Genomic DNA, 24,230 nt, shown 5'->3' with positions numbered 1-24,230 from the left:
AAATAATGCAAGACTGGCAGGCTGTACAACCCTGTTTAACAGCAAAGACTTTAGGAAAGCACACAGAATCTTAAGTTCTTTCATTATTTTTGACATTGATTTGTCATTAAGAAAATATATTGGTTCAGGTTAAATTGATCTGAAACATCCATTAATATAGGTGATAGATTCCTTTTTTTTGTTTCATTTCCTTGATATCTCGAATTAAGCAATGCAGAAAAAGCTAATTGTGCTGAATATTTTTCTCTGATGAATTTTTTTCTGAAAATAGAACTGGAGATCTATGATGACAGGTAGATGCAAGTCTGAATTAGGCTTGCTGCTAATAAGGTGGGGTATAGTTAACATCATCCATCTATAAAATGGATTAAACATTACTTACCAAAATGTACCAGAATATATTCACAACTACATCTAAAGAATTAATGACCCCATACTGCACAGAAGTGTTTGGATGGAAGAGGATGTTTTTTCTCACCCTTTTTGATATCCCACATTTTTTTATACTGTTGCTTATCTATGCAATTCATGCCCTCTAAAACTGCTTTGTATACTCCACATGGTTAAGAATCTTCAAATACTCTCATTTTAACAGCTGAAAGCAGTTTTGAAATTCACCATTTTCCCAAAGCAAATTTCTTTCTCATTCCTTTCACTGAACTCCTCTTCTGCTCTTTACCTGCTTTACTCAAAAAAACCAATTCAAAATAATTATGCTGATCTGAGTTAAAAGACATGCTTAACTTTTCCACAAAAGGATGCAAGTCTACCATTTTGCATGCTTTTTTTTGTTCTTTAGAAAATGTTTGTTATTAGTTTGGGGGCTTTTTAAACTATTGTGAAAGCTATACTAATTTACTTTGCTTCCCACAAGAAGCTGTCTCAAAGAAATGTCACAGAAAGATGAGGCAGTAAATCATAGTGAGTCCTGTAAAATTATTGGTATTGGAGTACTATGTACAAATACATCTATATGATCTCCAGCACGTCTGTATTTTAGGTATACATTCACAAAAAGGGATTCTTTGAAAAAACCCTTTTGAGAGTCTGCTTTTGTATGTAATTAACCTGTTCTGGTTCCGTCCTTCAGTGAAAACCAGTTCCTTTTCACTCCACTGAGCTTATTCTAGAAGTCTCTAAGAAACAGCAGTGAAGGAAAAAGCACCATATTTACAAATAACTTTCCCTAAAATCTACCTCAGTGTCTATAACATGCAGCTGCATATTTTGGGCAGGGAGGGTGAGTTGCTACGTGTGACATTCTGCAGTATATTTAAGCAATTTTAATAGATCTTTGGAACCATGGGAGGATATTTATACAATGTCAAAATCTGTAGATTTTTTAATGCAATTCTTTAACATCTAGGTACAAAAAGCTGTCAAACTTTATGGTTCATATTTCATGTTCTTATTTCACATTTATCAGACATGGAGATTATCCAGGTATGCCTACTCAAGTTCCTCATACTTCTGCCGGGTATGCCATGGAAGCAGGAACACTCAGGAATTTTTTCTGCCACTCAGTAGCTACAGTTACAGTGATGCTGAAATCAGGGCATGCTATCCCCCAATGCACAGCAACCTGTCCATTTTGAGTGTAGATAAATTTTGGTACCAGTAGGACTGTGTATGCATTATGCATATGCTTCAGTGCCTGGCTGAACAAGTGGTTTTGATACCGCAAGCAAGAAGAAAGAAAAAGGAGTGGTCTGTCAAAATAATGTATCTGTTTAACTTCTTGTGGCAAAAATGTGCGTAATGTGTTGAATTTTTGTTGGTATATAAGGATGCAGACATTGCTTCAATGTTGACTACACAGATGTTGCTTTACTAATGCAGAATATTTTTTCCTTTTTTTCATTTTTATGTAGAGAAGTGACCATATATCCCAATTACTTTTCTAGATAATGTATAGAGGCTTTCTCTGTGTTGGAGAATGTTTTTCATGATGCAAGAAAATATCTGTAAAACCATCCATGGCTCTGTAAAAGCTATGGAAAATATTTCCCAACATCAGCAAGCTTTCATAAAGAAGATTTTTCGAGCACACTTTTAAAATTAAATAATTAAAATGCATCTCTCCATTCTCTTACCATTTTATTTTAAATCAAAGAATGTCATATTGACACTTCATGATTTTTTTTAATAATCTACCATTTATAATGACCATGTTTAATTGCTCTAATTTAAAAAGACGCTATCTGATTGCCTGCATGCATATAACAAAAAACGTAATTGTCTTGTGCAAACCACTGAATAGATTTAGGAATCTTCAATAACAAAATTACATTAATAGCATATGCTATTAAAGATGATTGATAGCAAAATTGGAAGCATACTGGTTTTACACCACACAAAAGAGTACGGTGCTTTGAAGATGGTTCTGAGAGTGTCAACAACAGTACAAAGAAGAAAAACAGTGGAAGACTCAAAGTCCCACTTGACTAAAAAAATGGATTTGGTAGTGGAGTAGATCAAATTTTATTTTAATTGGGATGACAACATTTCTCTACTTGTTCTGAATATCTCTTGTGTATGTGAATATATATTTCAACATATATTGTACTTAAATCTTTTTAAATGCCTACTTTATCTCACAGAAGAAGAAGCTTAACTTACAGTCAGTTTTCAGAGACAAAAAAATCTTAACTCCGTATTATTTCTCAGTTCATTTAATCTATTTTTATAGCATTTCCTACTGTGAACTTATAAACAAACATGAGTTCTATTAATCAGTTTGCAATATTCTGAACTTTGAAAGCTTGTTTCTGTATTTAAAAGAAATCAAAACTAGAAAAAATAAAAGAATGCAGGGCAAGTGATGAAGATTATAACATTTTAAGTTAGTTAGAGAGTAGCTTCTTGTTTTATTGGCAGCATGATTGTAATGTGAAGTTCTCTAAAGCTCTCAATTTTTACAGCAGGCACATTTTTAATACATACATTATTATATTTTATTATATAAATCGTAATATATATGATCATATATATGTATACACATATTATTATAAGGACATTAATTTAAATTATATTTACCCTACTCCAGTTTTACATTATATTTCTGATTTTTATTTTTTTGGCACATTTTAAAAAGCAGGTGTTTTTCCATGTTTTTCTTTTATATTCATATCTAAAGTAATTGTACCATATGTAAACAGATATTTGCACTTTTTTGTAAAATAATTAAGTTAAATAATTGGATTTGTACTGGTGGATACATCCAGGAGCACATATTTGGAGTTTTCCCTTTGTGTTTGTTTGGTTTATTGCATTATTTAGTTTCTTACATTCTTATTTAGATAAATGCTTGATTATATTTGTTTGTAAATCAACTATTTTACATGTATCAGCACATAATGTTAATGAAAATGATACTCCTTTATCAGTCTGAGGCTGCTGCTGTTCTCTATTTTAGGACTTTTCCCAGTCGTGGTCAAAAAGAGCAAGTATTCTTACTTTGGACCCTGTGAGTTGGATTCTGTAGGATTTAGTGCTGAATTTTTGCATCTTAAAATATACTTATAGGATGACTTAATAAAAACTATTTGAGAAGGTTTGTTTGATATTGTGACATCACTCATTTTGCAAATACTTGATAGATCCTGAAGAGAATTTTCCACCTCTAGTAATTACTGCTGATAAATATTATTTTTTGTTTTGTTCAGAAAGTTCTTTTGTACCACAAAAGCCTTATTGGTGATCTCAGAGTTGCAAACAATCCTCTCAAATTACCTGTAGATTTGTAGCTATATTTTAATACCTCATTAAAAGATTTTAAAATATTTTGAAATTGAAGATTTTTCTTTTTCTGGCAAGCAGGTGGAGGGGTACTGCCTGCAGGACCCACTTTGTCAGCATGAAACCAGGCTCATAAATTTTTTATTGAAATGAGCTCATTAGTTTTAATTTTTACCAGCTCTTTAGTAATTCAGAGAAGAGTTTTCCATTTTTGAAAAACAACCAATCAATTACTTAAATATATGCATTATTAGATGTGTGAGCAGCCTTTCCAAGGGTGGTATTCAGCAAGAAGGTATTGTTGCCATTTAGAGTATCAGTTGGCGAATGGTTTCTGTTCTTAATGAGGACCCAAAACATTTTTTGTCTCTGGCTGGTTGGCTGTCCCCTTCCCCACCCTGTAAGGTTTAAACGTTATTCAGGCCATACAGAGCATCTCTTACTTATAATTAGCATTTCTCTGAATGTAACAGATTCAGTTACCAACTTGGAGGAAATAAACCTTCATATGGTGCAGTTCATTAAAAGTGTAACTTTTCTCATACCTCCTCAGTACACAGCATTTTTCAGTGATATGGTGAGAAAAGTACTTTTATAATAGTCACTTGCTGACAACATTTGAAGTGAAAATTGCCAGAGTTCTTGATTCTTTACACATTTCTGTGACTGATCATCATTTCCTTAGAATTCCAGAGACTTGTGTGAATCATGCCTACGGGGTACATATGTTAGACGTTAACGAGAAAATACTTCCCAGAAATCAAATGTAGGATTCTTAAAGCTTTTGAAGTGCACCTACAAGACTGAACGATGAGATCCTTGTAGAACAGAATGAAGAAATAATTCATTTGAGAGCTAAGATGTCAGAATTACTTTATTCATAAAAAAGTACTTATTGTTTGTCAAGCAAAATAACTGTTACTGAATAAGTGTAAATCTATTTTAGGTGATACATACTATGGAAATGCTTAATCACTAATATACAGAACTAATGTTTGGTGACATGTTCTTTCAGTAATTTATGTGGATAGAGCTGTTATACCCTATGAAATGCAGCTTGGATAATATATATTTATAGATATGTAATGGCTATCAATCAGAAGAATGGCAATATTAGGCATTCATTTAAGTGCATCAGTGAAATGGTCTGATTTTACAAGACTGCATATAATTCCTATTGTATGTATCGCTGCATTCCTCCCAGAAACAGGCAATCATATAAACTCAGTTATAAATACCTTTATGAATTTCTTTGTCACCATGCTCCAGTCTCCAATTAGTATTTCAGTGGTCTGTCCTATGCTCATATTTAGCATCATTTTTTGTACACCAGGATTCAGTGTAATGCACTCAGGCTTTTAAACCTTCAACCAGACCATTGAAATTAAAAGAAAAAAAAATCCCCTAGTAAAATATGCATTCATATATGTATGTAAAATTAGATTTTATGATACTGACAATTTGTGTGTTATGTTAGACTTTAAAGTAGGTCTGGTCTTTACCCAGGGCTATATTGCTGCCCTTAATCATGCTATGTCGGACTTTTTTCCACAAGTGAACTAATTAAAATCAATACACAAAAGAATTTACCTCATTAGTAAGAGTGGTGGAATAGGGCTCTGCCTTGTTATTCAAGCCTGGGTATTTAACAGACTCACGAGATCTGAGTGTGTTGTGCTCCTGGTGCTCTCCAAGCTGGGCTGTATTGAGCTCATTTGTCACTACTCACAATAAAAGAAGAAAATATGATGTTAAGGATATCACAGTCACTTTAAAATGTACTTTTAAAATCACTTTAAAATGTTTCCCGACTGCTACAAAACTCTTAATACACAAAGCTATAAATTTCTTGTTTGAACATTCAAGCATAAAAACATAAGTTTTATGTATGCTTAAGAATTTATTAAGATAAATTGTCAAAGAGTAAGAGAATTTAAATACAGATGCACTTGAAAACTTAAAAAAATCACCTGTAAGTTTGATGAAAGGGCACGGTTAAGATTTTCAAAACTTGCCAGTCACTTTGGTTGTATTTGGATTTACAAACAATTGCATTAGCCTAAATTTTGGAAAAATTATCAGAATACAGTTAAAGTCCATTCAAAAAGTCACCAAGATTTGTGAAGTTAAAGGACTTAACTGAAAGTTGAGGTCTAGGGGTATTAATTTATTTTTAATTTAGAAAACATTTATTCTGACCAGGACACACCCCAAAATTGTTGCTTTTTCTGTGATGTGAACAATTACGGTATCAGTGTTCCAAATTTGGCTGGGAGAAGCAAAATCCTCAAATAAACTGATTATATTTAACAGAAATTCTACAATACTAATATAATGGAATTTCTAAACTCCAGGGGAGGAAAGATACATTGTTAATCTAAACTTCTGCTAACTTTCAATTTTTTCAGTGAATTAGGAATCAAGGAAGACTGCAATGATTGCTTAAGCCACACAGTCTTTCCAAATTTCATTTTTCCTGCATTGTTTTATAATGTTCGACAGTACTGGATATATTTATACTTTTTAAAATATCATGTGGTTATAGTTATCTAGTTTACTGGGTATGTCTGGGTTGTGATATGCTGTTACTTTTCACCTTGAGCAGACAACTTTTCAGACAACCAGCCCTTCACCAATGAAAACGTGATAGTTTTGTTACCCAGGTTAAGGACACAAGTGAAGAGTGTCCTTTAGTTCTCTGTCTCCAGCTTTGGTATTCTGAATGGATACAGAAGAGAAAGTTATTTGAATAGGTGCATAATTGCCCTGTGTTCTTCACTTTTAAATCAAAGCTCCAAAAGCAGTTTTGAATCACTTCAATTCATTGCCAACCTATTTTCTTAATGAATAAATTCCACCATCTTTTCTTCTGTTTTTAATATTCTCATGACGAGAAGCATCTGTAGGTTGCTTGCTACCATGAATTGTTAAACGTGGTTAGGTGTCATGGGAATAGTAATTGCTACTAAAAAGTTGGATGAAATTTGAAGGCCAGTGGTAATATCTGGATATTTTTTTCTGGCCCTACTTAGAAGACTTAAACTAAAGTTCTTAAACTAAATTAAGAACAGCAATCCAATATTTATGTTTCTGCAGAAAAGATAAAGTATTTCTAAATAGTAGAAATAGTCCCATTTTAATTTCTTATTAAAAAAAAAAAAATCAGTGCTTTATTGTGCTGAAGTACTATAGGCTTATATTGCAAGTCACAAAATCATTCCTTTTCCTAAAAGATTCTTAGTTTTCCTAAAATGTTTTGTGAAAATTCCTTCACCTGTTTCCTTCACAACATTCTGCACCCATGCCCCAGATTTCTGCTACAATTAAAAGACTCTGTCAGGAAGATGCTTGAATGTAATGTACAGGTAGATATGCTAAATTACTTTAAATGAATAGTTGCTTCTACCAGAACTCAGGTTAAAAATATTTCTAATGAAAAATAATAATAGAGTAAATAAAAGGACTGGGGGGAGTTCAAAGCCAAATAATCTACAAAGTTAGATAAAATTATCAATCTTCACTCAAAGATATACAACGCTTGTGTCTAATATAAGGTGATATATCCTTAGATCCTATTTCCCATTTCTCCTAAAATAAATGCTGTGTGTCATATGCTAGTGCATGAGGTAATTAAAGGCCTTCTGTAGTTCCAGTAAATTTTTAAAAACTTTTGTTGTTTGATTTTGTCAGTCTTATTTTTTTACTCTAGTATTCTTAAATTAAATTCACTCCAAATTTGTCTGTAAAAGTATTGATGAAAGACTTCTAAATAAGTTTATTCTACTTTGAAACAAGCCAAAGCACTCCTGTACTTACTCTTTTCCCTGCTCTTCAAATAAAAAAAGCTGCATTGGTTAATGTTACATCCTTGAGGGATTCATGGATTTTCTTCTTTTTTTTTTTAACTTTTACTATTACAGATATTTAAGTAGAGTGTAAATAGTGTAAATGAGCTGATGTTTCTCAGATCAGTATCTCAAGTCACTGAAACTGTCATTTTATACATTTGTAATCTCTGATCTGCAGAGTTTATAAAGAGAAACCGGCAACAGAAATAATTTTAGAAGCTGGAATTTCTGAGGATGTCATAGTCCATTGAAGAACACAAGTTAAGACATAATATCAGGCATTTATTTGCAAGTGAGTGCTGCCTTGCGTGAAATAAAGGCTGACTTCTGCCTGAACACTCCAAACCATGTGAAGATCTGAGCAGTGTGGAGGTGAATCTACATGATTCTTGTCTTTAGTCAAGTTCATTTTCTTTTTTTTTTTTTTTTTTGGAGTGTTGAAGGGGGAAGATGTTTAATGCACTTTAATCCCACTGTTTTGGGGGAAGATGTTTAATGCACTTTAATCCCACTGTTTTGGGGAAAATAGATATTTGTATGATATTGTTAGGCTGGTTTCTTCCCATAATTTATTCAGGAGTCTAGAATGGGAGATAAAAGTGTTGTCTGAAGGTGTTAGAGGAAGTGAGTATAATGAGCTTTTGTCAGGGCCTATCAGGAAGATCAGTTTTTCAAATAATAGAAGAAAGAGTCTCCTACCAGAAATCCTGTACAATGGTTAGGTGGTCTGCATTATGCAGGAGATCAAACCTTATGAAGAAATTTTCTTTCTTAGAAATGTGAGACATTGTAAGTGTGTAATGGAGGCAGTGTCAGCCCCTTTGAGAGGTGTGACTGAACTTCTCAGCCTGTTTTGCTGGAGCACAGATAAGTCTCAGCCTATCCCATTCTCTTAAAGGACTTTAGTATATTTAAACTCTCATGACTATTCTTGTTTCTAGATTTCTCCATGTGTCTGCAGGATGTAGTTATTGGGATTATGAGACAGCAGTTTAAAACATGTTTTCAGTTTCAATAGCAGCTACTGCCTTCAAGAGTCTTCTGAGAATGCTCAGAATTATTGAGCTTATTTCAGCATTTCTGCATGTCAACAATTGGATTGGGAGACACGATGCAATAATAGTTCTTTTGGCTGACTTTTCTTTGAAATATGGCTGGTGTACTGCATGTGTATTCCCTCTGCTTGGAAAATATTTCATATACGTGGTACCATACTAAATCACTCTGGGTTCAGCTATAAAAAAAACCCACAAAACAAGTGGTGCCTTTCCCACACTGTCTTTCCTACACACACACACAAAAAACAAAAAGAAAGAAAAAGTTTTAACATCTTTGTGACTATAAAACTGTTGAACACTTTAGTGATTGTGGAAAAAATACCAGGAAAGAACAGACTCATTTCACACCTTCTTTAAGCAGATATATGGAAAAGTCATGAGAGATTTGTGAATGTGATCACTGCTGTTTAAAACTGGGGTCATAGAGTATAAGGAGAAACTAAGTCTTTAGTATCCTTATTATTTGGCTCACAGGTACATCTCAAATGTTAAGAAAAACAGTGCAACTGTTGATGCTCTGATCAAAGCAGATTCAAAAACATAGGGAGCTACAAGAAATACATATGCTTAAATAGTCTGCAGAGTTGTTTAACTGAATAAATCCAACACAGTTTCATTACATTAAAGACCAGCTGTTAGGCACAGTCAGGATGCCAATATAAAATCAACATATGTAATCTTGGCCAAGTTGGGTTTTTTCCCCATCAAAAAGAATATTTGTGCCAAGAGCATATGCTGCAAAAGGACTAAAGCACAGCCCCATTACCACTGCAGGGTACATAATTACATAAATTTACCTAAATATGGAAAAATTGTAACAAATAAGGGAGACTTGGCAGATATTTTGGTTTCACATTTGGTATTTGGCATAACACAGTGTCCTGTTTAATTCCCATTGCTGCTACTTAGTGTTTCCTTTAATTGTGGAGCACATGGCAGCTCTTATTCTATTTAATTTTCTCATAGCAGCTCTCACATTTTGGCTACGACCACATTACATGAAAAAGCACGTAAGTATAGATTATACTGTACTACAGCCCAAGGGTATAGCATATAAAAATAGTAATTTCTCAAGCATAAAAGCTTCTTGAATATAGAAGTTAAACACTATTTTAGAAAACAAGTACAAAACACAATGCATTTGTATGCACGTATTGAAAAGTTTTAGTGTCCCAGAGTGGTAAAGGGAAGAAAGAAGGAAGAAGATCTATTCCAAACTTCAGCTAGTAGCTTTTGGTCTATTTGGCATCCTTCTGCATTTGCAGTCTGGGCACTGACACTGCTTTCCTTCTCTATAACAAATCCCTTATTCCTGTTGCTAACTACACATGGCTTCCGTGTTAAGGAAAATCCTAAAATGTCTAAGACTTTCAGTGGCCCTGAGGATAGGTTCAGGGATCTGGTATACATTTAAGGCAGAAAATTAAATGTGCAGATCAGTACTAGGTGAATTTAAAACATGCATTGTTACCAAGTGTGTTGTTTGTTTTGATTGAAAGGACTACTCTATAGATCTATTTTGTGTGTTGCATTAAGCATGTTTTTATTTTTCTCCAAAGTTCACAAAGGCCTTATAAACATTGCATGTTATTGCTTGATACACAAATGCTCTAAAGCCAAGTGGTTACCTCATTTTATTATTTTTCTTCTTCTATCTCCATATGTATCTCTGGGCAATCTGAGTGTAAAGCTGTGCTGCAGTGCTCGTGGGGATATAGAATGAGAGTCTTTATTCTCAGCTGAGGGGCTCTGGGAGCCCTATTGCTGAGTTACCATTTTACTGATGTGTTCAGTAGCACAGTTTTTAAAGTAATTTGGGAACAATTTCTTGCCACTTCAATTGCATGGAAATGTTGTGAATGATCTTCCAGCTTGTATGAATGATGCTATGAGCCCCAAAGAAATCCAGTATTAGTTTATTACTAACATTCAAAATAGGCTACATTGCAGCTTTGGGGAAGTTTGTTCTTGCATTTTTAATTATTGTTTGTTTTTTTTTTTAATTATAGTGCTTGATTAATGCACTCCTGCATTGCAAAGTAACAGCAAGCCATAGAATAGAAAATGTTGCCATGTATTTTAAACTGTGTTTGAACCAATCTGAGCATCTATAGGACAAAAACTGACAGACCTCTGCAACAGTTTCATGTATTACTCTGTTTACTCACCCATGAGGAGAACTGCAAGAGGCTGTAGTGCTATATTATTGTGCTGCTCCTGAAATTAATGTCCAATGGGCCCGTCTTATACAATAGCTTGAAAGAATGAATGTAAAATGAGGATAATAATTGAATAATTATGACATCTGTTACTCCAGCACCTCTTAGTGGGAAATTAACCAAGTAAATCGCAGGTTCAAAGATGTGTTAACAATTCCATAGCAAATACAGCTGAAATATGTGGTGGGGGGAGGGTAATGGGGCTGAAATTGAGCTCTCAGATAATCATTTGACACACAGGTAATTAAGCAGCTATCCAGTGGACAGATGAACACTTGTAAAGAATTATATTTATTACTATGTGAGATTTTTTTTTTTGGTGGAATTTCTCTTCTTTTGATGGCTATTCAGAATATGAAGTTGCAAATTAATAAGGATAATTGTGAAATAAAATAATTATTTCTAATTGCAAAATAATTCTCAAATGTCATGTCACAGTACTGATAAATGGAAAAGTAATCTCTAGCATTTCATCCTAGAAATAGCTGTTATAAGGTTGTATGAGTAATCACCTTAACTCTGAAGTGTCTTATCAATGTGGAGTTCTTGTACATTAAAAAAATACCAGTCAAGGTCCCTGGGTAATATGGCAGCTTAATCCATAAAGACCAAAAGATTATTTTACTTTGTTATTTTTGTAGTCATATTTATGGTTTTAGTTGGAGAATGTCTGCATACATTTTCAGAGAATGAGAATGGCTATCAGAAATATGAATGAATATGTAATCTGTGAAAAAACAGTAAACCTCATTAAGAAAGGTTATTGCACCTATAGCTTCTTCTCTCCATGCTCATTGATTAGAGATTAAACATTATCCTTTGTGCTATTCAGATTGGGATTTTTAATTAGGATGTCATTATTACACAGATATACTAAATGCTAAATTGATTTTTGAGACCTTTTGAAATAATGGCACTACTTCTGCAAAATGAAAATCATAATAGATTATTGACTTATACTTGGCTTTTGGTTCAAGGGCACATTTCCAATGTCAACATTTTCAATATTTTTAGTTTCATGCAAAGAGACACTCATAATTAGGCTTATATTAAAAGTTTGTGCCTATTGACTCATATTTTATTAATGACAATACTATAGCATTGATTGTCCTTGATTTATTATAGCAAGCAATGATGCCTGTTGCTGATGTGTAAACACAACATAAACTTTCAACTTGATTATTTTATTTAAGAATTTCTATTCATGCAAGAAGTATCATAAGAGCTAGTGGCATTTTAAAGCAGATATTCCCTTCAGTTGGAAGTTGCTTTTAGATGAAGTTCTTTTTTCTGTATCAGGTGTTTGGGTTTTATAATGGGTCCTTAAAGAGACTTTCAGGATAGACCTTCAGAACAGAAACAGCATTTCTAAGCAGAAAAATACTAGTACTTTTGTTTATTAGTGCTCATTTACTAAAATTTGGTCCAAATACAGTTAAATTCTACTTTCATGATCAGACCCATTCAGCCTTTATTTTTCCATAGACTTTGAAACAAATTCATCTGTGTTGCTAAAATCTTTTAAAGTCTAGCATTCGTGATAGCTTTTGTTTGTAGATAGACTTGACATATATTTCATGTCAAGCATTTATAAATCAAACAGAAGAGGTGGTGTTAAGAGTGGAAATTCTCAGAATAGGGAGTTTATTTCTTAGTAAGTTGTAGTAGTTGTTGGTGCATTTTTGTTTCAAAACAAGAATAAAAGTCTCCCTGCAGACAAGGCGATCCATTATCACTCTTGAAAGGGATAATTCCTCTGTGAGCTGGGATGTGCCCATAAACTCCATAGTCAGTAAACTCAAATCAGACAGTAAAATATCCAGCGGGATGCCTTGCTGCCCTATTTGCTCTTCTTGAAAAGTGGTGTATGTTCCCTTAGAAGGAGACAGGCATGAGGGAACACAGTGATATCAGTTGCCTTTCTGTGTAAAATAGCCTTCTGCATATAAATTTTGTTGTTGCCACAATCTTAAGTCTCTGCTTAGTTGGAATTCCAACATATATAGTCAACATCTCATCTATTCAAGAGAAGGAATCATCCCTCCTGCAACTAAGAAGAAGAACATGCAGTGCCGTGAAAATCTATAGAAATACTTTCCTTTAGATGATGCAATTCACGTCTCTTCTTTGTTGGCATAATAAATCTTCATGCACCACTTTTCTGCTCCATAGTTATAATTTGATTCAATGATCTTAAAAGCCTTTTTTGACCTAACAAATTCTATGGTTCTGTATATGTAGTGGTCTAAAATATAAGTCCAGATCTAAAGGCAGTTGAAGGTAATAACTGTGTTAATGCAAGAAACTACACTTTGCTTCTTACTAATACAGAAGCTGTATTCCATATTTCTCATTTTAATTAGAGTGTACTAAAGTAAAATAGTCTAGAAAACACTGGAAAGTTGCTTTTTTATTAAACACTTAGCAAAAAGCATAATTTTTATTGGTGGTAATTTAATGTGCAATGTCTTTCTCATTATTCAAGTACCAACAAATGTAAGATGTGCATTTTAGAAGGATTTATGATAACTTTAAGTGTAGTGGCTAATTATTCTTGAATAACGCCATTTATTGTGGGATGGATTAAATTAGGTTTAGACACAGGACTTTTGGTAAAGTTGCCTATTAATTCTTTTACAACTCTCATGTCTCTAAGCAATTTCATCATTTATTCATCCTGAAAACAGTTCTTCACAAGTTTGTCAATGCATCTCCCTGTTTGGTAATGGGAGCTGATGTGACTGCAAGCAGCAAAAATGGAAAAGATCCTAAAATACAAGCCACAGATAGCAAACTAAAGAGTGGGCACTCTTTCCACTTCTGTCCTTTCATCTCTGACTAATGTTTTTATAAAAGAAAATTGGCATGATCATTTTTTGTCATAGCATATTCTTTGCAGTACCATTATCTCTGATCTTCATCACAAATGACCAAGTCTGGGGCTATCCCACAGCAGGGAAATTTCTTAATGAGAAGGAATAAGAGCTCATGAACTCAGTTACTCACAACTCTGAAGAATTTATCAATGATGTTGTGCAGCATGTTCATAGCTTTTAATTTTTGTATTTTTGCTGTGCGCATATGAAATCACAGAATGGGAGAGCAGTGATACCAGAGTTGATGCATTTTTCCACTTTGTTTGTGGAGGCCTCAGGTGAAGAAAAGATGGCTCTTTTAGAAAGTTCTGAAGGTGAAACTTCTGTAGTTCTGTATGGATCATAGACACTTCTTATTTTAAGGATATATACAGGGTGGGAAGTAACATAACTCAAGAGATATTTGAAAATGCACCACTAATGATAGAAATTAAGGGATGCAATAATTCTCACATGATGTAAATCTAATCATGTATACATACAATAAAAACTTCCCAAATAATATATCCATCTTATTCAAAGTAATATTATTATTTTGTTATTGCATTTTACAAGGATACCTTGGAAGAACAGATCAGCTGTTAGAACACTTCAACTGTTCTACAGGGACAAAAAAATTTGAAGACCCAAATCATAAAGAAACCTTCCATAGTTGAGTCTGCAATTCTATAACTACTGCGATTTGAAGATGGAAATGCAGCTTCATAAAGAATTACAAGGCATTGTTGGTATACTAAAAATCTTTGTGGAAAATTTTCATTACTTATTATAAAAAAAAAACCCTTTTTCTCAAATTTTTCATTAATTTAAGCATTTATTAGCAACTGTAGTTCAATGAATACAATGGCAGAAAATAATTCACAGCTTTTATTCTTTCAAATACAGATTTAGATATGTAAGTACTAAGGTCTGTTTGCTACCATTGTTGTTTTTTTTTTACCACATTGGATGAGAGCAACACACATGAGTGGAAAGCCCAGAGATGAAAATATGAAGAAATTCATGTTCAGGTTTTTTGACTTAGCAGTCATGAAATATTATGTTAAGTTTTGGTTTTTTGAAAGTTGTGACAGATTATTACAGGAATTTGGGGATGGCCAGAGAAGTTGTTGGAACCCTCCAAAAAATGTATCACTGTAGGTACCCTACATATCTGGTTTACTGAAATTTACCTTTTTTGGAGATTTTTTTTATAGGCAAATAAATAAGTGAAAGAAGGCACTATTATTGCATTGTATATTATAGATTTTATTATTATTATTACTATTACTACTATTATTACTATTATTATTACAGCAAACCATGATATATCAAATTTTGAAATATGCCAAGGCACCCACAGGACAGAAAATCAGTTTAAATATGCAATTTATGGGAAAGTATGGGCAAACAATGCAATGAAGATCAGAAAAAAAAATATTCTCAAGCTACCAAATAGCTTAAAGATTAATGCATTGTCTTTTCAATGTCAGTTTTCCAAAGTATTTTGCCTAAAATAAGAGGGAGTTTTAACAAAAAAATAGAATACTCTAATAATATTTTCTTAACTAGCATTTTTTATTTGTAGGAGATACCATGGTACAGACCCACAAGTAAAACTGCAGCAATTGTATTTTTGTAAAAGAAGGAGATATAACATTTTTGTTCTCCAAAGCCTTTAGCAGTGTATTTTTGCATTGTGCTGTATATTGATATAAGAGCTTCTGGATCAACATAAAAATATGTGAATATAGAGGAGTCCCACCTGTGGGATGGGACTCCTAAAAGTAACTACTTACTATGGAGGCAGTCTGTGAAGAACCCATGATTAAAGAAAAGTGTAAAATACAAATTCATATATTGGTGAAGATATAAGAAAATGTTCAGGAAGTCAATTTTACTAAAACTGGTTTTAAGTACTCAGAACAGGAAGCCATTTAGCATGGACGTTAGATCTTTCTAATGACTGTCTAACTGGAAACAGGCTATCTTAATTCTCAGCCCCAAGCAAGTACAAATGGCCCTGCTTCCAGACTTCATTGCAATATTTATTGCGATTTGAATGGAAGACTTTTGACACCGTAGTCATAAAAATTACAGGGGACCACTTATCTGGGTTTGATATGAGGCAGAGCGTGGACCTGGAAGTTCCAGTCTCCAGCAGGCTTTAACATTACTATTTAATGGTCTTGATGGCCAAAGACCAGTTCAAAAGGTAGTGGTGATCCAGTACATTTCCTTCAAACATATAATTTTTCCTCTCTTCTGAGGAAAATTGCATGTGTTGTGTACTGTTCCTATTGATGGCAGGAAACACAAATGTAAGCTTAACTAAGCAGGCAGTGAGTACTGATCTTGATTTCCCTTTAAAAACTTGTCTGTAATACTTATTACATGATTTGTTATTTAGTCTTGAAAAACATTACTAAGTCATACAAGTTCTAAAAAACAGAATTACCTTAGTTCTTTTATTAGCTTTAGAGGCTGCTAAATTTGTACTGTCTTTAGACAAAGCCATAATACTTTCTCTTGTATTAACACTTTTCTCAGGTAGATTGTTTACAGTTCCATCTATACTGCAAATTCTGAAAGTTCTTCAAAGTTTTACAAAGTTTTATTAAATGTTCATAGGAATATTCTCATAAGTTAACATTTTTCATATCTATAAATGCATACCAGATCTTTCATGAAGTAATGTATAAAATGAAGACATTGTACTTCATTATACTTGTCACTCCTGACCATCAGTGCAAGTGATGATTTAGTTTTTAAAATTCACTTATATGAGAACTAGGACAACGGTGTGTCATTTAGACTGTAAAATAAATTACTTGTTTTGACCTGTTGCATATCCTATTTCAAGCTGTGTTTACACTAAGAACAGAGGTGATATCTGCTCAACATTCTACAGCCAGCAGGGTTTCAAATCTCAAAAGGAGGAAGGCTGCTCTAAGCAGTCTGTTGTCTGCTGCTTTAGGCTAACTTGGACTAATTGTCATATTGCCCCTAAAACCACAAGGTTATAGTTTGGTGGACTTTCTGTGAGGATGTCTGTGGGGGAATCTCTTTTATTGAATTAGATCAAAAGTAGAAAACCTTTAATAAACTATAATGTAAGCAGTCAGAAAACCCCAAATATGATAATGGAAAGAAATTGATTCAATTTTGTTTTGTTTTCTCTCATATTTTCCTACATCTTTCTACTACTCCATGTTTTTCAGAAAAAGACTTTAAGAAGATGTTCTTTATAACTAGGGAACCATTAATGCTCAGCAGGAGTTAATCAGGGACTTGTCACTCAGTCTTACAGAGAAATGCTTTAAGTGCCCAGACCCTAAAAGCCATATACTTGCTGTTCACATATGAATTCAAATTGATGTTTTTCATTATTAAGATGGCCTGTAATAATAACTATGAACTCAGTGAAGAGCAGATGTGATCAATTTCTAGTTTAAGGCTGTAAGTCATGGGTGTATGCTCCACATATACATAGGACAATAAATATTTATTCCCTTATACAAATAGCTGTTAAATAAAAGACCTAGAACCCTATGACTACTGCAGTGGTGAGGTTAAAAGTTTAAAGTTAAATTTTTTGACTGTGTCACACCACAAAGTTTGGAGTTATCAGAGTTGGTGTTTGATCCATCTGAGGATGCAAACATGTCTCATGCTGATCAATTACACATTAGCTGTATTTAGGTAATTGAGCAATGGAAAGCAAAATATTTCATAGTTCATCTCTGAAGGGAATCCCTTGCTGTTTGTTTAGTCAAATTCCTGAGTTAAGTCTCATCTTAAAAACAAACTAGCTAGGCAGTTGATGTTATGTAGGCCTAGTCTCTATTCCATAAGCATCTCTGGAAACTTGTTATGCTTCATTTATACTCCAAGTCTGATGTTTACATATCCCAAATGTGCTGTTTTGCTGTTTCTGATTTTTAAAGCTATCACAAATGGCTTAACCTTACTCACCCAGTATTTTATTTAGTCACTAAAGCTGAATTTTATTTCTGAATAGAAGCAGCACTTCTCCAGTGTTTTCTTTTAAGAAAAGTACATATTCTTCCTCCTTCCATGTGGTGCAACTGAAGGGAGAGGAAGTGGTATTAAAGGAATGTGGGAGTAGAGCTGAGATCTAATTAATTCACATAGTTAAATTAGGAACTTAGAAATACTGTAGGAAGTTTAATTAGTGGCAAGAAATGCTCTTTAAAATAGGCATAAACAGGGTAGGAATTTCAACCAAGTTAAACATGCTTAAAATGCTTTTGATACACCCAGTACGTGGCATCAATTGTAGGTAAGCTCTGGAATTTTTGACATTTAAATAAAGAGCCTAAGTGAGTGTAATTTATCTTTTTAGTAGGAAATAGGGTCACTTAGTATTCAAAGTAAAGAATCATGTTGTTCAAAAATAGGCAGTAAAGTTAACAATGTAGATTTCCTTGAAACAAATCCACTCATTTAGTTTGACTGGGATTTAAAAAATTAATATTCAGATTGTTTTATACTCTCCTGCTCATTCCCTTTCTTTCCTCTAATGTGACTTCGAGAAGCATTCAAGAATTTGTCACTAAGAAATATTTCATCAAGTTAATTAACAATTAATGTCCACATTTTATCACGTTGACCATGTCTGTTATTACAGTCAGCAACAGGGCTGTTATATTTACTTGCTCTAACATTATATTTACTTGCTCTAAGATGCCTTTTACTTAATTGGTCAATAGGATTAAAAACATTCTGATGTAGTGAATGCATTTAATGGCCTCACACCTCACTTCCCATAAAGCTGTATTTCTATTCCTGTTCTGCATCCTTTTAAAGCACTCACCCAGCAGTTTACTGATGTAACCAATTAGACTACAAAAGAGGTGAGATTTCAGAAGCTGTTTCAGAATTACTGGCCCCTTTCAGATCTACAGCAAAGGAAGCTTATTTACTATTTTAATTATTATTACTTTTATATGTTGTTTAAAAGTTTAGTTAAAATAAATTTCATTTGCAGTAATTTATTTCAAGATGAGAGTTTAAGTGGAACTCAGGATTCATGTAAATGTTTTGCCAAGACTTTCTGAAAATTGAATTTCATTCAAACTAGCATTTATTTTTACACACTAAGTAAATATGTAGATTCCCTCACTAATATGTTCTATCCAGGAAGATACTTTGTTCATGAAATGATCGGGATGACACAGCTAGGACAGGATTATTTAATTCCAGTGATAATTTTAGGTTTTTCCCTTTATAACATTGATTACTGATTATCAACTTCTCGAAGCAAATGCATGCCACTTAGGTAAAATCTGTCAGTTTATCTTTAAGCTATATCGTATTTTTAAATGTGAGTAGGTAGCAGAATGCAGTATCAATGTCACCCCTAATGAGTAAGTGAGGAAACTCCACTCCCTAAAAGCTGCAGTTTCTTCTTTCCAGGCTTTGCATTTGTAAGAGATTTTGCCTTGGATTTGTTCACTCCCTTTCTTCAATTTTAGTGGCAAGGTGCTGTTTACTAGAATAGGCATTATAACACAGTTTAGAATAAATGTCCAGGTAAGGGGCAAGGCAAAACCATCACAGTGCTGAGATTCAGGTGTTACCATGTACCTTTCTTTAGATGCATTTATCATTAATATGTCTAATTGTCCAAATAAATTAGGTTGTCTCAGAGAGTAGATGTTTATTTTTAATAATATAATTCCCTCCAAACTTTGCTATGCACAGCTCTCAGGTACAGCTTAGTTTTGCAATAAAAGGCCCTTTCTTTGCTAAAACAGGAAAAAATGTCTGGGAAAAATATCTCATATATACAAACAGCAGAAATTTTTAATAGCCATGTTTTCCCCTTGTTGCTTGTGTTAAAAATAAAACCTTAGTATTAATTACACTTAAGCTGACTCTAGGATTATATTCCAGAAGAATTTAAAGGACTAACAGAAATAAAGATCTTTTCTAATAGCCTGGGAAAGTAAAGGAAGTGCAGGTGATCGAGTGATCATATTTCACCAATTCATTGAAAACTATTGAATATTGTACTATGAAGAAAATGGTTTTCTCCAAAGAGAATTTTGAATGAAATATGAACATTCAATTTTGTGTGCAAACAAATGAACCTGAGATACTTCGTTATGTAATCCACCTTCTTAACCTTCTGCTTATTTACAGAAGGTCATTGATTCACAAGGGGGATAAAATCAGGTGGTTTCATGCTGCAACAGGCTGTTTATTTGTTTAATTTTAACTGTCAAATCCAATAAAAAATTTATAAAGTTTCATTAATAGAAGTAGGCCATAAAGGGAACCTTGTTATAGTCAGATGTTCAAAAAGATGCTGATTTTTAAGCACTTTCCTGCTGTGCCTGCAGCAGTTCCTCTCATCACCCATGCAGCATTTTGGCAGCATGCTCAATATCAAAGGCATCCTCACAGTTTAATTTTCAATAACTGACATTAAGTTAATTACAAATTTTGTTTTCAACAAGATTAAAACTGGGATTTTAGTAATAACTTTCTGTGGAGCTCTCAGAATAAACTACAGGCAGAATTGCTTTAATTGATTATATGTTTTGTTTCTAATCAAGTATGTGTTATACCCAGACACTACTTCATCTTTGGCATGGGTTTCTCTGTGGTTCTGCTCTATGTGTTGAACTGATATCATGTACTTTTCTTTCAGAAATGCTGAGTAAATCTTTAATGGGATACAGTGAAAACAACTGGAAACTTAGCAAGAATTTTGAAGATATATGTGTTTATAAAAGATGCTGCTTCGGATGGGTACAAGATGTGCAGCACTTTCCTGGTGTGTAAGAGGACTCTTACCTGTCTCCTGTCTGCAGAATATTCTCTTTTGGTGAGCTGGCTCTAAATGTAGCCATACTTTCAATGCCCATGCTTATACCAGAGGTTTGATGGTGCTCTGTCTATTCTCCAGGTCTGCCCTTTTTCTGCTGTACCTTCTACCTAATACACCAGTGTGAACTACAGTGCTACTTCAGCTGTTAATTTAACTGAAGTCCTGCATTGACAAAATTGCCATTTAATGGGCTGATGCTGTAGAGTAAGCTCTTTGATTGCTCCCAATTTTGGAAGTATGTACAAAAAGTTACCCTGAGAGATTCTGAGAATCTGGGCCATGTTTTATATAGTTTGTTGTTGTTGTGGGTGTTTGGGGCTTTTTGGATTGGTTAGGTTTTTTTACTTCTCTCATTTGGTGCAGAGCAGTATTGAGACAGGACGTTGTGCTTGGGAGATATGGATTATAATCCTTGTCGTGGTCTAAATTAGTAAAGCAGTTCTATATTGAGAGCATTATGAAGGTATTTTCCACTGTGTGAAATACACCATATTTTTCCCATCTGATCTCTGTCAGTATTTGTATCATTTTGTATCATTCCTTTCTGTTGTCAGGTTTGGGTGTCTCTAAGCCTGTGTTTAGCAGGTGTTGATCAAAGTATTCAGGCAAGAACAAAAGCAGATGGTTTATTGCTTTTTCTGCAATACCAATCAAGATCATCACAATAATATTGTAGACCCTTCAGACAAAAATATTGCAGACCGTTCATAAATAGAATGTGGATAGAAGGCTAATTTTTTAAATAGAAATGTTTGTTGTAAGTAAACCAATATTTTTAAACTGGTGAATAACTTCAAATCGTCTTAAGCCATATGTACACAACTGAATATGATGTCTGTACAATACATCACCATGGTAAAAAGCCTACTCTTCAAGAGAATTTTTTCTTAAATTAGGTCATAAGGCAACAGTGTGGTGTTTGAAAAAGTGCCAAATTCGAAGAATAAATGTCATCTCTGATGTGATAGTTAAGGACTGTCATGAAGCAGAAACCTGTAAGTAGTGATTCAGTTTCGTCTTTTCATTCTCCAAACAGCCTCTGTTTCTAGTGGCAGATTTAATGGTATGATTTACAGCTCTAAAAGACCTTTATCGGGGCCAGAAAAATGACAAACAATAAATATATGGAGCATTATGTTAACAGCCATCACACAATACCTTGTCAGTTACAGCTTGATAGTGATACATTTTAATTTTGTCTTTCATAAAAAATCTTGGCATGTGTGCCTTATTTGAACACAGGCTTGGAAGTCAAGTGTGTCATCCAACCATGCAGTTTATCACCCTCTATATTTTTTGTCCTTTTCACTTAATGTCATCTCTATGGCAACAGGCATCGCCCTGGAAATAATTTTCAAAACAGCTTATTTGTTTGAGGGGGCCTGACTGAAGTTCAAAGATGTTTGGTTTAGAAGAGCAACTTTAGTTTATGTTTAATAATAATTCTGAAGAGTTTCATGTAAACAGCACCAGACTGGATACAGAGAGATTAGGAAGATATCCTTTTACCAGACAAGGGTTGTACCAAGTTGTGCTGTTTGATGTCTAAATGATGATTGTCTGCTTGGGGAATTACAGTGCCTGTGTGGGAAAGGGCTGTGAGCCTCAGGTGCTGCTGGGAATTTGGGATTCCTCTGCTCCCACAGCCAGACAGCAAACATCTGACACTCACCCCAGTGCTGAGCTTGCTCTCTGCCTGGGACATTGTACCTGGGACATTGTACTGGCCTGGGAGAGGAGATCCATGAGGGTGCAGGGTTCCAGAGCATAGGAGCCACCACTGAGCCCTGTACACAGCTACACTTTGTAGAAAAAAAGAATTTCATGAACTGTTCCGTGTTGCAGTGTGTTTCTTGTTAATAGTATGTTCTGTTATTGCCCAAGCTCATGGTTTGGTTCAAAGTATACCCTCCCACCCCACATTGTCAATCTACCCCGAGTCTCCTGTCAATCCTACTCTAGGCCCACCACATGCTTGGAACTCCACTTTGGAAATCCCCTAAATTTCAACGTTTGATTAGTCACTATGACCCAATTTCCCCCTCTACCTCCCTCATTGGATGATGATTTTGTGAACCTTTTACCCTCCCCAGGATATCTCTGATTAGCTGATGCTTTGTACCCTCCCTTTGAACTGCCTCCATATTTCAGCTGTTGCACGCTCGCATTTTCTGTCTTTTGCCCCCAAGATTCCCCAGAGCAATAAATCCTCTATTATCCCATGCAAAAGACCTCCCTGTCATCCTTGTCTCCTCAGAGCCCAGACTGACAGCCAAAAAGCCATAGTGCTCTTGTCACACCTTGTGTCATCCTGTGGCCCACTCCTGGCGCGGGCCCAGGTGGCAGAGCCAGCTGAGCTCCGGTCCATGCCATAGTTCCAAGCCCCAGACTGAGTTGGTGAAGAGTCCTTCATTATTTCAAATACCCTCCTTCCTAAAAGCTGCCTATTTTAAGTAGGACTCTAAGGAAATTTTAATGACAGGAAAAACAGGTTCTTACCTAAGGGCTCTGCTTTGTTTCTGGCTATCTGCAGTGTACCACTGTGAGGCAAAGTGAATTATGAATGTAAAGGTTAGATGGGTTATTGTGAGGTTTTTGTTTTTCGTCTGTTCTTTACTGAAAAGATAATTTTGCTAGTATAAAGCTCCTGGTTTACAGTATATCCCAACCCTAAAAATAGAAATATATGTGAATTTTAGTAGAATTCTCTAAAATAACAGATGACTGATTATATTGGGTTTTGTTTCTGGTTTATTAAACATTTAGTTTCTTTAATGTAAATTATACAGTTTCCTCTCAGACTTTTCTAAATTGCATGATGAGTTTAGTTACATATATTATTCTTACTAGTTCAAGGGCCAGTCTAATTTATTTGTAAAACCTCTTCAGAAAAGGAAATTCCATCTTAAGCATATAGGGTGGCTTTCTGTCTGCTTCAAGTGTTGGTGAGCATATAATAGATTTACTTTATGTTTAATGGCTATGGAAAAGCCTTATTTTTTAAAAAATCCGATTTCTTTCACTGTGATCTTTTGTATCTCACAGCATAGTCCAGTATGAGCAATGTTTGCCATCTACAATTTAAGTCTTGTAAAGTATCAGATGTATATAATCTAGTTATGAGTATCTGAATTAACTATAAATTAGCCCTCACACTCCTAAATGATATTTTAAGAGAAATTTTAAAAGATTCTAAGAAATTAAATGTCAGTTTCACTACGGATAGCTGTTTGCAGGATTTAATGAATAATTAAATGAAAATTTTCTGAACCTAACAGAACCCGCCTCACACACACTTCTTTCCTTGGTGTTCTGCACTGGAAAAGGTGCAAGAGAAATCTGCTTGTCAAAGCTCATTGTGATACTGCTCAAGGACTTAGAAGGGAGCCTGTAATTCCCCTTCCAGTACCCAGCCCAGGTCATTCCTCTCTAATGTACACACACATTTCCATTTCTTAGCACCTGGTAAAGGGAACTTTCCTTCAAACCGTACCGCGCATGAATTCAGGAAAAGCGCAGATGAAAGAAATTATAACAACTTTCCACTTCATCTGGGTTGATGCAGTTACCACTAGCAGCTTGCTGTGGAGAGCAGTTGCAAGGGGATTATATGGAAAATGGACTAGTGAAAGATGTGGGATAGAAAGCAAGCC

At 34.3% G+C, this 24,230-nt stretch overlaps 1 protein-coding gene across 5 annotated transcripts in view; it reads left to right on the top strand.

The window, feature by feature from the left end:
- Positions 1–24,230, top strand: part of LOC111934607 (uncharacterized) — a 370,779-nt gene that overhangs the window by 260,590 nt on the left and 85,959 nt on the right. For 2 of the 5 annotated variants that reach the window (XR_015275211.1, XR_015275209.1), the window contains 3 exons: positions 20,398–20,574; positions 20,656–20,781; positions 21,474–23,854. Coding sequence is in view for 1 of the 5 variants with exons in the window: in XM_086847082.1 (XP_086703208.1) it covers positions 20,398–20,523; positions 21,474–21,572 (225 nt within the window). In the remaining 4 variants the exon portion in view is untranslated. Of the gene's footprint in view, positions 1–20,397; positions 23,855–24,230 lie in introns of those variants that run through there. The other 3 variants (XR_015275210.1, XM_086847082.1, XR_015275208.1) reach the window with 3 other exon arrangements.

Source organism: Cyanistes caeruleus, chromosome 12 (genome assembly GCF_971803275.1).
Source record: "Cyanistes caeruleus chromosome 12, bCyaCae1.hap1.1, whole genome shotgun sequence".
In the NCBI taxonomy this organism is placed as follows: Eukaryota; Metazoa; Chordata; class Aves; order Passeriformes; family Paridae; genus Cyanistes; species Cyanistes caeruleus.
This window is presented reverse-complemented; position numbering and strand designations above follow the sequence as displayed.